The 16,364-nt window shown below is 40.7% G+C and overlaps 1 protein-coding gene across 5 annotated transcripts in view; it reads left to right on the top strand.

The window, feature by feature from the left end:
* The window catches only part of TUSC3 (tumor suppressor candidate 3), a 290,536-nt gene that overhangs the window by 261,276 nt on the left and 12,896 nt on the right, over window positions 1–16,364 (top strand). For 3 of the 5 annotated variants that reach the window (XM_005282085.4, XM_065596815.1, XM_065596817.1), the window contains 2 exons: window positions 5,483–5,557; window positions 10,573–10,663. In XM_005282085.4, the coding sequence (XP_005282142.2) occupies window positions 5,483–5,557; window positions 10,573–10,663 (166 nt within the window). Of the gene's footprint in view, window positions 1–5,482; window positions 5,558–9,104; window positions 9,169–10,572; window positions 10,664–16,364 lie in introns of all 5 variants that reach the window. The other 2 variants (XM_008168476.3, XM_065596814.1) reach the window with 1 other exon arrangement.

Genomic DNA, 16,364 nt, shown 5'->3' with positions numbered 1-16,364 from the left:
AAATTAAAGATACTAAAAGCACTGCTGGGTCTCTCAGTGTGCGCTGTATCTTGTTAAGCAGGTATCACCCCTTACCAGACCTAATATTACAAGGACAGAAACACCACCAGTCTTCTCACTTGTAAAAAGAAGACTGGAGCAGAAACACAAGTGGCATCTTTGTCTCCAGCCCTTATTATTTAATCTTTCTTGGTTCATTCCATACTCTGCTTTAGAAATAGGGAGGAACTACTTGAGAAATTGAAAGTGGAAGGCAGCTTGGGTGAAAGTGATCATGAAATGATAGAGTTCATGATTCTAAGGAATGGTAGAAGGGAGAACAGCAAAATAAAAACAATGGATTTCAAGAAGGCAGACTTTAGCAAACTCAGGGAGTTGGTAGGTAAGATCCCATGGGAAGCAAGGGGAAAAACAATTGAAGACAGTTGGCAGTTTTTCAAAGAGACATTATTAAAGGCACAAGAGGAAACTATTCCACTGTGTAGGAAAGACAGGAAGAATGGCAAGAGACTACCCTGACTTAACCAAGAGATCTTCAATGATCTAAAAATTGAAAGACTCCTACAAAAAGTGGAAACTAGGTCAAATTACAAAGGATGAATATGAACAAATAACACAAGTATGTGGCACAAAATGAGATCAAACTAGCTAGAGACATAAAGGGTAACATGAAAACATTCTACAAATACATTAGAGGCAAGAGGAAGATAAAGGACAGGGTAGGCCTTGTTACTCAAAGGGGGGGAGTAATAAAAGAATGTGGCAATGCCAGATGTGCTTAATGACTTCTTTGTTTCGATTTTTACCAAGAAGGTTGGTGGTAGTTGTACGTCTAATGTAATGAATGCCACTGAAAATGAGGTAGGATCAGAAGAGGCTAAAATAGGGAAAGAACAAGTTAAAAATTACTTGGACAAATTAGATGTCTTCAAGTCACCAGGGCCTGATGAAATCCTGGAATACTCAAGGAGCTGACTGAGGAGATATCTGAGCCATTAGTGATTATCTTTGAAAAGTCATGGAAGAAAGGAGAGATTCCAGAAGACTGGAAAAAGGCAAATATAATGCCAATCTATAAAAAGGGAAATAAGAACAACCCGGGGAATTACAGACCAGTCAGCTCAACTTCTGTACCCAGAAAATTAATGATGCAAATAATTAAGCAATCAATTTGGAAACATCTAGAAGATAATGTGATATGTAACAGTCAGCATAGATTTGTCAAAAATAAATTGCGTCAAACCAACCTGATAGCTTTCTTTGACAGGGTAACAAGACTTGTGGATAGGGTGGAAGCGGTGGACATGGTATAATCTTGATTTTTAGTAAAGCTTTTGATACTGTCCTGCATGACCTTCTCATAAATAAACTGTGGAAATGCAACCTAGATGGAGCTACTATAAGGTGGGTGAAAAACTGGTTGGAAAACCATTCCCAGAGAGTAGTTATCTGTAGTTCAGAGTCATGCTGGAAGAGCATAACAAGTGGGGTCCCACAGGGATCAGTTCTGTGTCCGGTTCTGTTCAGTATCTTCAAATCAATTATTTAGATAATGGTATACAGAGTGCACTGATAAAGTTTGTGGATGATACCAACCTGGGAGGGGTTGCAAATGCTTTGGAGGATAGGATTAAAATTCAAAATGATCTGGACAAACTGAAGTAAACAGGAATAAATTCAATAAAGACAAATGCAAAATACTCCAATTAGGAGGGAAAAGTCAGTCGCACACATACAAAATGGGAAATGACTGTCTAGGAAGGAGTACTGCAGAAAGGGATCTGGGGTTCATAGTGGACCACAAGCTAAATATGAGTCATGTTGCAAAAAAAGCAAACATCATTCTGGGACATATTAGCAGGAGTCTTGTAAGCAAGACTTCAGTAAAGCAGGATCAGTCCAAAAGTGTCATGGAGAGGAAAATAAACTTCTAACTGGCAGATAGCTCAGTGGTTTGAGCATTGGCCTGGAAACCCAAGGTTGTGAGTTCAATCCTTGAGGGAGCCATTGGGTGGGACTGTTAGGGACAGTACTTGGTCCTGCTAGTGAAGGTAGGGCACTGGACTCAATGACCTTTGGTCCCTTCCAGTTCTATGAGATAGGTGTGTGTGTGTGTGTGTATATATATAAACTGTGTATGGCATATACTGCTTTTAATGCACACACCCTCAGCAAATGGATGAAGTGAGTAGCAAGTACATGAACAAAACTAGAGCTAAAAGTTGACACTACATTTCCAAAGAACTGTTTCAATATCAGTATAAGAAACCAAAACTTTCAGCAGCTGAAGCACTGGGCCCAACGGACTCATGAACTAGATCAGAAGAGTTTTATTTTGATGTTCTTTTCCTTTGTCATTTTCATTTCTGTTCATTTAAAAAACAAAAAAATAGGAAGAAAACCTCATAACACTGTCTGATATTAAACAGTAAGGAATTCTGAATAATGGCAGCTACTTATCACACTCCTATTGCAGCCTATCTACTTAGAGTTCTTTGCTCGTTTCTTGTGCACAAAGAGGTGAGTTAAGGTCAGAACAGTCTTATCTGTGAATATCCTTGCTTTTTCCAGCTTCAATCAAACCTGGGACATGAGTTTAACTTAATTTTTGCTATTTGTATTTAGATAAGAAACTAAGCAATAATTAGAGTAGGGTTCACTCTGAAACAGCCCAGATTCTGCACCTTAGGGAAAGCTTGTTAAGCTGAAATTTGGAAAACTTTGCAGTATTTAATATGTGCAGCTTTTTAATACTTTAATACAATTCCTTTATCTACATAATGAGATTATGTGTTGGCAGTATTATTTCTTTTCTTTACAGAAATTTAATTCCACTTCACTGATTGTTTCTGAAAGCAGTTGACCGCTTCATATGAGCAAACTTAATAGAGAGCTAAGTAAGATGTAGTATTTTATTCCATCACTGTATCTCCAAATAGCAATATAGTGTCATCATAATAAAATGTGACATGAATTAGTCCTGATGGTTTGTTAGAATCCCCCCCCCCCATCAAATGCTATTTGGATTTCTACAATACTTTCTGCTTATTGTCACAGATACAGTAGAGGCTCTTACAGTCATAATATTGTTTAGTTCCAACTTCCAATAACCCTCTTCCATTGTTGATAATGGGAACTTTGCAAAACACTTAAGCATGTGCTTAACTTTAAACATGTAGACAAAGTGCTTAAGAATGTGCTTAAGTCCCTAGAAATCGGGTATTGTAACTAAAACTTCAGGCATAGTTTATTTTTGAGAAATAAAACTTAGGTCAGGTATGAAGAATACCAAGGTGTGCATTCAGTGGAATCAATAGGGCAGTGGTTCTCAACCTTTCTAGACTACTGTATTCCTTTTAGGAGTCTGATTTGTCTCACATACCCCCCCAAATTTCACCTCCCTTAAAAACTACTTGTTTATAAAATTAGACATAAAAATGCAAAAGTATCACAGCACACTATTACTGAAAAATTGCTTACTTGCTCATTTTTACCATATAATTATAAAAAACATTGATTGGAATATAAATATTGTACTTACATTTCAGTGTGATACTTGAGCCTGTTTTTCACTAGTGAGCCTTGTCTGAAGTCTGAGCCCCAGGTGTCGGATCTGAACCATGTAACTTAGCTTTGTTGGCCCCCTCGTGGCATGGGGCCACGGGCAGTTGCATTGCTTGCTACCCTGTAATGTCGGCCCTGCGATCCCCCTAAACCATTCCCAAGACCCCCTGTGGGATGCAACCTCCATGTTGAGAAACACTGATCTAGATGAGTTGAGTACCTCCTGGAAGACCTCTGCATACCCCCACAGGTGCACATACTCCTGGTTAAGACCCACTGCAGTAAGGGATAGATGCTCCGGGGAGCCTTTGAGAGCTTTTTATGGTATGTTACTGGATACGAGCGATGTTCATAGATGTGGCATGTTTGAAATGTCTGCTGTACATTTATTCCATAAGTCTGTAGCAATTTCTCCTCTCTTTAATTTGATAGTTGGTCTATCTTCTCCCACACCTAACCCTGGAATAGTAACACTAACAAAATTGTTTTTTTCCAAACTGTATTAGAGAGTTACCTTTGGTTTTATATTCTGTTTTTCACTCATTAGAGAAGTAAGTATTTTTTAACATTGGGTTGCCCTTCCAGACACATGCAAGTAAGTCATGTTTTTTGCTATCCATATCAGTATACTAACTCAGAGGCGATGGCAAGTTCCTAGCTGTCATTCCCAGGAACATAGTACCAGTATTCTGAAAAGTGAGTGGATAAAATTGTGAAAAACTGATATTCTAATGAAGTCCTCTATACAAGTGATCTCTTCAATAAGAGGTACTTGTGGAAGCAATTATTGAGCACCAAGACAAGCCAGGGCTCAGAGGAGGGGATAGTTGGAGATGGATGGACGCGTGTTACGCTACTATGTGAGCAACAGATGTAAAAATACTCTCAATTGTATTTTGGAATAAAAACACAAAGGAGATTGTAGCATGTTAATATACTGTTGTTAAACAGTAAAACAAGATGAACAATTTGTTACCCTCAGGTGAAGTAAGTTAACCAAAGCTTTTTGCGGCAAAAATAATATTGGCCAAAAAATATCTTTAGGTACACAGTGTACCAGTGAAGTTCTTATTTCTTTAAATGGCTGATTACAAATACAACTTCCATGATGCATTATGCACTCCATCTTCCAATATAGCATTCATGCATGCCTCCTGTTCAGAACAGATGTTAAGTACAGTAGTAACTTCCTTTTCACTGATAGTTTCAAACAATTAAGTGAATGGCTGAGGATCATGCTAAATTAGTTAAATTGTTTTATCATTATGCACTTGTAAAGCTTGTAATGAGACAATAAAAATGCAAGTGGAAAAAAAACTTTCTTGTTTGAGATTTTTCTAAGCTGAACAAAATATTAACCAATATTTCGGCATGGAGAGAGATCCTGTAAATCTGAAAGCATTGAAAAGGGTGTGCCGCATGCAGTCAGCTGCTTCAGTTTGCATCAGTTAATTAGTCAATGAATTAACAGAATTATATGTATGTACACTGCATGTGTTTTCTGCCAGTATTCATTCTGCATTGGTAAAATTACTTTGCTTTATAGATTTCACATAGTTGGCTTATGTTTTTATAATATTTACATAAATACAAAAGAATCATTGCTCCTACCTGATCCCTTTAAAATCTTTCAAATTTTATTTCTGTTCTAAAATGTTTTGAGTTTTATGTAAAGCTACATGTTGTTAACTTTAACACACAAAGTAGATTACTAAATGTAGCTTACACAATGAAAATTATCACTATATCTAAATATTTGTCTCCCTACAGTTTTGCATAAATTTTCAGCCTATTTATGGAATAGAGCATTTTTGATATTTTTGGTTTATAGAAAATGAAAACCTTAGTTCACAGATGCACTCTCATGGATTTCTGAGACATCCATATTTCTGCTGTTTCCTTGACAACAACTGTATAGATGCTGCTATCACCATGGGAATGGTTCTTCTGAATGAAGCTGCTACTTCCAAAGGGGATGTTGGAAAAAGGAGAAGTAAGTTATTTAGTGGAATTTGTAGGATCTCTGAATTTTACTTATTGAAGGCATTTTGAGAAACACAAAAGTAAGAATTGCCATTCAGGTTAAAGTTTTCAAAAGTGCCTAAGGCCTGGTCTGCACACAGTTTTTATAACAGTATAACTATTTCAGTTAGGGATGTGATTTATTTTAGAAAATAAGACAAGTCCGACACCTAGTATGGACACATTTATAGCAGCATAAAGGTACCTTATACCCATATAGCTTAGGCCTTATGATCTTCCCATATGGAAATAGATATATAAGTATAAAACATTTTTATACTTATATAATTGCATCCACACTAGGTGGGTTGCACTGCTCTAACTATAAGGGTATAGTTAAAGCACTGCCATTTTTGTGTATAGACAAGTCCTAAGTGACTTATGAGCCAAAGGGTAACATTTTCAAAAGCACCTAATTAATATAGGAGCCTAAGTCCTGTTGAAGTCAGTGAGATTTAAGGTAGGAGTTTCAAAAGCACCTAAGTCCTATTTTCAAAAGTGATTTAGGCATTTTGAATCTTGAGTCCCCATTGACTTTCATTGGAACATAGGAATTTTATACTGGATCAGACTCATCTAGTTCAGTATAACAACCTGTCTCCAACACTGGCCAGTACCAGATGTTTCAGTGCTTTGCAGTAGGCAGATGTGGGATAATCTGCTCCCACAATAGTTCTTATCCTAATCTCTTATGGTTAGAGATTGTTTAAAACCTGAAGCCTAAGATTTAGCATCCCTTCAAAAATGTGTAGCCATTAATGCTGATAACCCTGGTGGTGGTTCGAGTGATAGTCCGTATAATTCCACAGCTGATAAGTGCACATCCAGTGCAGATGCATTAGAAAACTTTCTAGTTAGCTGTGACAAAGCATGCATCCTTTGCTTCCTCATGCATTCTATGAGAGTATAAAGGGTAGAGCTGCCTCACACTCAGTTCCTTCTTATTGCCATGGTGTGTGTCACAGCAGGTCCTTTCAGAGTTACTTACCTTTTTAGCTAGTTAGTCTTCAGGACCAATGGGACCACAGGTCATCAATAGGACCAGTACCACCTTCAGTTCTGCATGGCAGACTACAAGTCCTTGGGTTTCAAGCACTGCTTCATTTGCAAGGCCTCATACCTCTCAATGATGGTCAAACAAGATGTCTACTCTGCCTTGGTGAGGGGCATATTCTGGGTATATGTTTGATCTGGAAGTTATTTCTCAAAATGGAACCAGTGTTCGAGAGAGTCTTGCTTTCGGGCATCCCTTCTCAAGAAGTCCATGTGACTGGATTCAGACCCTAGTTCCCAGGCCTCCAGATTGTCAGGAGATCAGAGGTCCTGTAGATCCTCAAGGTCTGTGCTCCATGCATCTTCAAAATGAGGCACCCTCTAAGTTGGCCGTGGTGCGGGGAAAACACTGGGATCGACTGGATGCTGAACAGAGGTCCTCAGGACAGAAGTGGCACAGAAGGCCATCCACAGACTAGGTGCTGATACCGCCAATGCCAGTGAGAGCTCCCCTGCTCCCAGAAGAGTGATACCTGTCATCCTGGGACTTGGAAGACAGCCCACAGTCATCCCCAACCACATCCAGGGGTCCAGCAGGATCACACACCAGCTCCATATACACACACACACACCACTCCACCGGGTAGGGGAGCTTAGCTTCAAGAAGATTGTGATGCCAGTACTGATCCATACCAGAACCATGACCCAGCCTCCATGGCCTCTGTTGCCATTTCACTTTAAGCTGTGGACTGTATGGATGCAATGGATGCCTCAGTTTGTCTTGGGCCTACCCTCCCTAGCATACTCTAGGTTCAAGTCAGCTTCCCTGTGGATGGGAGAGCACCATCCCCTCTGCATGGCCCAGATGCAATCACAGGAGTCAGAGGTCTCTCAGCAGGTACCAGCCAAAACGTCCTTGTCTTCATCAGATGAAGCCCTGTTGCTGCACTAGGCATCAGCTGTACTGGAGTACCATATGGTCTTCCAGGACTTATATTGTCAGTAGTGGCAAATTTAGAGATCCCTATAGAAAAAGGTGCAGGAAAGCTTCATATGCTGCTTGATATATTGCACTCATTGGTACCAGGTTGTATAGTGATAAGCATTAATGAGAGACTACTGAAGCCAGTGAAGATCTTATGGCAAATTCTGTATTGGTAGCTCCAACTTCAAAGAAGTCCAACAGGTGGTACCAGATATGAACTATGAGCAATTTTTCTCACACCCAGTACTGGACTCATTAGTTGTGAAAGTGGCAAGTGAAAACACATCAGGATCAGCAGAAATCGATGACCAGGGATAAAGAGCAGAAGGGCATGGAAATCATATTCTCACCTCAAGCCTCCAAATGAGGATATTCAATAACTAGGCCATCCTGGTAAAATATGGAGTGCTGTGGGGTGTTTTGTGGATAGTTTCCCATGAGAATTCAAGAGGGAGTTCTGGACTTTGGTGTTCGAAGGGAAACTGGTCTCTTAAAACAGTCGTCCAGGTGGCTTTAGATGCTATGCACATAGCATTCAGGATCTGCTGACCACAGTTGAGGACCTGCACTTTGAAGGTTGCTCTTTGTTTCATGATAAGATGGATGAGGCCATGAAATCACTGGAGAACTATAAGGCCACACTCAAGTCCTTGGGGTTATGAACCCCAGACAGCACGTCAGGTCTCAGCATGTAAGCAGGCCCTCTACTATAGACCACACCAGTATGCCAGAATGGGGCAGAAGACTTCTGCGAGAAGGCCCTCAGGAGTGGCCACTACATCCCACTGTCCCTCATACTCTACAACTAGGCAGCGGATTTGATTCCACTCCCAAAGACAGCATGCCACTCACTACCCAGCCCTGATCATCTACTCTGTATGGCATACATCTGTCTCATTTCTGCCATTTCTAGTCACCTCTGACCAGTATGTATTGGACATTGTAGAGATGGGCTACACACTTGACTTCCTCTCCTACCCACCAACTCTCCCCATCCCTATTCAGGGACCCATCTCATGAGAGCACCCTACACCAGAAGGTTCAGTCATCTTAGCTCTTGGCTCCATAGAAGAGGTCCCCTCACAGGAAAGGGGAAGAGGGTTTTATTCAAGGTATTTCCTCATCCCCCAGTAAAAAGGGAGGTCTTTGCACTATCCTCCCTTTTCATCAAGCTATCTACAGTGATTCTCAGGTTTCCTTCAATTGGACGTAGGCTGCTAAGATAATTTTGAAAAATTTGTCCTCGGTCCCTAACTTACCATCAATGTCAAAATAGACAGTTGCTTGAATTAAATTTGACTGTAGCTCTCTGATCATATTTCTTGGATTTGTAAGTCTGCATTACACTAGTGCCAGATTCTGCCTTTCTTACTCATGATGAATAGTACCTTATTTTACAAGCATTTCCATTGAAATAAATGTTAATGCTCAGAGAGTAAAGTTTTACTCAGTCTGATAAGGATGGCAAAATCTGGCCCCTAAGTGATGGGGAGAAGCAATGTGTGAAAATGTCCTAACGTTTTGTTTTCTGGTTTAAAAGGAAATGAGGAAATAATGAAAATTGCCAGCTGTCATCTGCCATTTAAAGAGCTAACATGTCAATTGTAAGATACCAAACTATATATTTATTATAGCATAATTGCTAAAGTGTTTTTTGGAAAATGTTAAAATTCCTATTAGGGTTAGCCAGGTCCATTCAATTGACAGTCTCATCATATTTATTGAACTGGCACTTACTAACTTCTTTTTTATAAAAAAAAGGGGGCTAATTATCTTGTGATGCAATCCTGTGATGTGTGTATTATTAATAGATAATGATTTAATTTTATAAAGTTACTGAACTGTGGAAATGCCAATACTCACACAGAGCTCCACCCCAGGCATGAGGACTTGAAGGGAACAGGTATACTGTCCTTACATCAGCTCCTATCGATGAAAATATTGGTAGATGTCTTTCAGTGTCCTTCAAAAAGAGATTCTTGTGTATCGCAGTCTAATATGCCATTAAGCTTCAGTCATAATTTAATCGAGATACTGAAATTCTACATGTTTAGAGCGTGACTCTGAGAAGTGCTCAGTGTTTGCATCTCCCACTGCCTTCAGTTTTTAGTGATCACCACCTTTCAATATCAAGCCCTCATTTTTTTTTCAGTTTCTCATGTAAGTGTTGAGTCAGGAAGAATTCCTCCAGGCATTCCTGCAGCTGAGCTGGCCCCTTGCCAGACCCCCACAATGTGACCACTTACAGCATTTAGAACCTGATCCTACTCCCATGGAAGTCATTGGCAAAATGCCCTTTGACTTCAGCTCTCTCCCGTCAGCTTAGAGCAGTTTCATCATACGCGTTACAGCGGTGCAGCTGCACCGATGCAAAATTTGTAGTTTAGACCTGCCTTGAGTTTAATAAGGTATTTGTTCTCTCTCACTTTTCTTCCTTTCTCTCTTTCTTTCTTACAGATGAACTAAAGCAAATGGTTTCTCCCATTTATTTCAATAGGAATAGTGTGATTTCCACACACCCCCCACACACATAACCCTGATTGTTCAGATTCCAATTTACACTTAACATTCTTGATTATCCCAGATGTCACAGGGATATTGAATGAATTTAATTGATTTTGGGTGGGGGGGGAGGGGTAATCAAAGGAATTTATATTACATTATATTGCCTGAAATGTATAATTTACAAAGATGTCTATATCCACAGTCTCCAGCAAGGTGTTTGTATCCAAAAGCTGCAAACTACTGTCCCTTTTTCCTCAATAATACACTTATACTGATAAGAAGTTTTTTTTTAATAACCACAAATAAATAATTTCCAGGTGTGTTTTGATGCCCTGTTAGAAGATACTGAACATCATAAGACAATATATCAAAACTTGAGTACTGAACTATGCCAAATTTCTTTGTAAGTGATTGACATAAATAATATTTTTAGTATAGACTCTAGATGTTAATCTTTTCCATGTTTTTATATGCTAGTAAACACAGTTAATATTTTTTTCCAGTAATATGCCTCGTAGGACTGGGTTTGGTGGTTTTCTTCTTCAGCTTCCTGCTGTCGATATTCCGCTCCAAATACCATGGCTATCCATACAGGTAATCGTTTGTTATTAAATCCATTTTTATATTATAATGGGTACCGGGTATTTTTAAAAGTTCAAAAGATTGGCTTGATCCTGCTGTCCTTGATGTTAATGAGTATTTTGCCATTGATATCTATGGGAGCAGGAGCAAGCCATGAGTAAAAAGACAGTGATGTTTGGATACATGTAAAAAAGTAACTGACCCACTGTCTTAGCAGCTGTGCTGCACTTTACAGGTCAAAGGACGTGTTTGTGAGTGACTGAATTTCTTTGTAGTGGGCCCAGGAAAGATAATGCACCTGGAGTAGAAGATGCTGAGGTTTGTGATGGTCCTTAGTTCCTGTGGAAGTTTATTCCACATCTCAGACCAGCTCTCAAACAAGCTCTCTCTACTGCACAGATAAGCAATACCCTTATTCGTTATAATGGATAAATCACCCTGTCAAAACATTCCATAAGAAACTTCACGTACCATATAAACTAAAACCACAAATACTTCAGATCTGAATACACAAACTCTAATGGGTAGAATTTTCTCCCACCTTTGGGACAGGAAAATATAGCTAGTGCTGCATATATATGAATGCTTCTAAATATACAAGAGTGGGTGGTTAAGAACATACATGCTAGAAATGAGTGTAGAAACAACTTTTTTACTGTGAAATCTTCACTGAAATGTGAACATAGCACAGCTGTCACTGTTTTTCAACAGACAATGTGTACATATCACCTCAATTGATTTTCAGATTATTAATTTTTTTTACTTTAATAACATGAACGTTGAGTCAACATGCATAGTCTACTGAGAACCATTGCACCAGCCAGAATGACCATGGTTGAAGGCAGCACCGGGCATTGTGTAGTGAAGTTCGCAGATCTGGCTCAATCCTGTATCCAGGAATTGCTAGGGCACCCCCGCAGTAGGCATCAATAAGAGTCGGGGTGTACATCAATAGGAAGCTTGAGAGCATGGTGGGCCGGGGTGTTTTTGTCCATCCTGGTGACATGGCAGAATAGCGTGCAGTAACACTTTTGAATAGAATGAGCACCTGAATGAATGTCAGAGCTCTGTGAGGATGACGACATTTTGCAAAAAGTCAAAACATTTTATGCTTAGGACATTTTATGCATTGACAGTGAATATGGAATGTCTCTAACTGCTCCAAGTTTGCTTGTAAGAGGGTCCATGTTTCTGACCCTTATAGCAATACGGGTAGTACGGGTTTGATAGATCCTGAACTTTGTCTCAGCACAGACATTTTTCCTTCCATAAGCATGGACTTCATGCAGGAAGCAGTGAGACCTATTAATCAATGAATGACTGGTTTGCTGTGACCGTTTAAACTCTTCTTGCAGCCTAGGTAGATGAACTTGTCAGCACTACCCAGGGTACTCAACACCACTTGCACCAGAGATTCTGGTGGCCCACCTGCAAGGTTCTATACCTTGGTCTTCCACCATGAGACATTCAACCCCACAATGTGGGCCGCATCTTGGAGACCTTGGAGGACAGTGCTGAAATTCTGACTTTTCCACAAGCAGGACAGCATCGTCAGCATAGGCTCAGTCTGAGAACACGTCTTGACCAATCTTGATTCCATCCAATGTGTGATGCAGCAAGTCCAAGTATCCTGTCAGTAGCATAACAGAGTAGTCAGGGTGAGGATGCATTCCTGCCACACAGCTGAGATTGTATAGAAATGTGGTGAATCTGTGAACCAACACACTCTCTCGCTAGTACCAATGTGAAGATTGTGCAGTAGATTTAGAATATCTGGAATGCCAACTCCTTTCAGTGTGAACCAAAATCTGACCTGTCAACCAAATCAGAAGTCAATTTGATGTAGATGTATATCATATCAAGTGGGTGTTTAAATGTTTGGTGAAGCTCCGCCAGAAGCCGGCGGGTAAGGACAGCATCCATTGCCAACCACCCAGCAATGAACCCTGATTGTTGTGGACAATGTCTGTTAAAGAGTGGCTGCATCCTACTAAGCAGAACATGATAAAAGACCTTTCCAGAGACCAGTAACAATGAGATTGGCCTGTAGTTGCCACACTCAGAGTGAGATCCTTTGTACAAGGGCACTATGATGCCATTTTTCAATTCTGCTGGTACTTTGCATGATGGTCACACTTCTAAGAACAGTTGATGCAGGCTAATGTTCACTGGTTTCAGGCATCTCTGAGCAGTTGGAGTGGAATGCCACCAGGTCAAGCAGTATGGTCCATTCCGTAACTTTTGAAAGGCCTTTCATACTTCCCCAGCTCAATCACAGCCACTCATCTCATTATATTCTCTATGCACTAGTAGTCTATCATGTGGTGAAATTAACTGGATATTTGCTGCTAGCTGGTGGTAGAATGTGTCCTTTTCCACAGTTCATGCATTTTTTGTTGGCTCATAGGCCACAATGACAGATAAGTGTCCACAAAGATGTTGGAGCCAAACAAAGAGGAAGCCTGGAGAGATGGGGTTCCATGTGGTTAAAGTCTATACTAGCTGCTGTCTAATAAGTGCCATACCTTGAGCTGGATGTGGACAGCCAGCATGGAGGATGGTTGCTCCTTTTCCAGTAACTTGATTGCTTTCTGGTAGACAGGGCTCTTTGATGCTGACAATTACAATCTTTTAACAGATACATTCTTTGAACTGTCATGTACCCAATGCCATTCAGGGTTAATATGAATTAACATAAATTGGGGGGGAGGGATAGCTCAGTGGTTTGAGCATTAGCCTGCTAAACCCAGGGTTGTGAGTTCAATCCTTGAGGGGTCCACTTAGGGATCTGGGGCAAAATCAGTTCTTGGCCCTGCTAGTAAAGGCAGGGGGCTGGACTCAATGACCTTTCAGGGTCCTTTCCAGCTCTATGAGATAGGTGTATCTCTCTCTCTTTCTATATATATATATATATATATATATATATATATTGTGACAAAGTTCCTCCTCTATCTTGCTGGGTCCTGCGCTTATTGGCGGATTTTCTTGCCTCAGAGATTCACTATGTGGGTTGGGGAACAGCCCAGAGACCTTCCCCTCTGGAAGAACCCACAGTCCAGGTCAATTGGGAGGTTTGGGGGAACCCAGGCCCACCCTCTACTCCGGGTTCCAGCCCAGGGCCCTGTGGACTGCAGCTGTCTATAGTGCCTCCTGTAACAGCTGCATGACAGCTACAACTCCCTGGGCTACTTCCCCATGACCTCCTCCAAACACCTTCCTTATTCTCACCACAGGACCTTCCTCCTGGTGTCTGATAACACTTGTGCTCCTCAGTCCTCCAGCAGCACACCCTCTCACTCTCAGCTCCTTGCGCCTCTTGCTCCCAGCTCCTCACACTCGCACCACAAACTGAAGTGAGCTCCTTTTAAAACCCATGTGCTCTGATTAGTCTGCCTTAATTGATTCTAGCAGCTTCTTCTTAATTGCTCCAGGTGTCCTAATTAGCCTGCCTTAACTGGTTCTAGCAGGTTGCTGATTACTCTAGTGCAGCCCCTTCTCTGGTCACTCAGGGAACAGAAAACTACTCATCCAGTGACCAGTGTATTTGCCCTCTACCAGACTCCTGTACCCCACTGGTCTGGGTCTGTCACAATATATATATTTATGTTCCATGTGGTGACACAGAAAATGTTTCTAAAATCTGGTTTGAATTTCCAGGAAGTTGGGGTCATTGGGGCTGCGCCTTCCCTATGAGAGGTTTGGGTTGCACTTGTCCTATGCAGGCAGAGCACGCCTCTCCTTCTGCAGTCAATAATAGCAGGGACTTTAATACTGGTGCTATTGTCACAGTCTGTCGTGGCTTTTTTCCCCTTTGTTTCACACTGTTTTCTTGAGGCGGGGAGACATAGAGGGCTTTCATATGTGGGCGACACCATCCCACTTCCTAGGAACTAGTCCCTCAGATGCCATTGGTTTCTGGGGGCATGAACAACCATTATGAATATCTGGCTCTTCTACACTATGCGATCCACACATCCATAGTCATGGCTCATTCACCTTCACTACCTTTGGGGAACTTGGCCCTCATCTGCTGAGTTTGTCATTGGCCTTCACTTGTTACCCTGAGCAGAAGCCCTAATCAGGTACTACCAACCAGAGGCACGCATGGCCAGGAATGACCATACCCTGAAGTAGAGCAGCCTAAACTGCTGCTACCTACCACCCAAATCATAGAAGATTAAGGTTGGAAGAGACCTCAGGAGGTCATCTAATCCAACCCCCTGCTCAAAGCAGGACCAGCCCCAACTAAATCATCCCAGCCAGGGCTTTGTCAAGCGGGGCCTTAAAAACCTCTCAGGATGGAGATTCCACGACTTCCCTAGGTAACCCATTCCAGTGATTCACCACCCTCCTCATGAAATTGTTTTTCCTAATATCAAACCTAGACCTCCCCCACTGCAATTTGAGACCATTGCTCCTTGTTCTGCCCCACTGAGAAGAGCCTAGCTCCATCCTCTTTTGAACCCCCCTTCAAAACATGGAAGGATGCATACTAATCTAAATTACATGCTTAAAATCTTTGATTACTATATATTGGCCAATGTAAAAAACGTTTAATGTCTCAAACTAAAAGATTTTAAGTCTCATTAGCATGCATACATATTATTTCAGTAAAGATAATTCATTTTATTACATTTGTTCTTTCTTCATATTCATTGGCAAATCATTATAAATGATACATAAATGGAAAGACTTCCTACCATGTCAAGAGAAAGATATCCTGATGAGCTGGGAACTTAGTTTCTTCTTCCTACTTTGTAAACTTCCCCCCAAGTTAAATGTGGTAAAATCTCATCAACATTTCCATCAAACAAAAGGAAATAAAGTTGAAACTCTTCTGACATTCTGCCTTTTATTTCATTTTACTTTTGCTCACTCCCTCAGCACAAGTGAAATGATGAGTTTTCTCATTGTTGTAGGATATTTCAGTAGACCATAATGTTACATCCATTCTATCCTTTAACAAGAAGTGATATTGGATGGAACTGGAATCTGATTCAAGAAAAGTCAGGCGAGAGCTTGGCTTGTTCTCATCTCCAATGTTTTGGATTTAATTCTTCTCTGCCATCATCTCAAAAACATCTGCAACATGTCTTAGAATCTGGCTACATTTTGCAAAGGCAAAAAAGCATGGCATTTTGTGTGTTAGACTTGGATCTTGTGTGTTGTGTGACTATATATAACTAGCACTCTCTTGGCTTTTTTTTATGTTGTCTTCCATCACTGTGGTATCTTAGCACCTTTCACAAGAAGAAAAAAATAAAACCCACTCTTCTTTCCAGCCCTACCAACAGGAACTAGCTTAGTTATTTTTAAAAATAAAGTATGAGGATGGTGATGTGATGGAGACCATTTTTGTGGGAAAAATAAAGAAATGGTTTTGCATTTATTTCTGAACATGGTCATGGTGGTGAACATTCTTATGGCAACAAGCAGTGAGTTCCACTGCCATGGGTTAGCTCTTGTGGAAGATGTATCTGACAGATATAAGCCTTCTCTGTTTATTGACAGCTTTATTTTTGCAAGGGAACAAATCTTTTGTGCGGTCATCACAGGGAATGTGATCTTCAGATAGCTACAGCCGATACTATTCAGGGTTTTGAAAGTCATGGACCATGTCAAGAGATAAACCCCAAATGAGATGATACTCTGGGAGCCTTGTGTTTCCTGTGGTCTTGCCTTGCCTGTTTTTATATCTCCTTTCTGCTGAGGT

This window comes from Chrysemys picta, chromosome 5, assembly GCF_011386835.1.
Source record: "Chrysemys picta bellii isolate R12L10 chromosome 5, ASM1138683v2, whole genome shotgun sequence".
NCBI lineage: Eukaryota > Metazoa > Chordata > Testudines > Emydidae > Chrysemys > Chrysemys picta.
The sequence above is the reverse complement of the archived record's forward strand: the minus strand, read 5'-3'. Positions and strand labels throughout refer to the sequence as shown.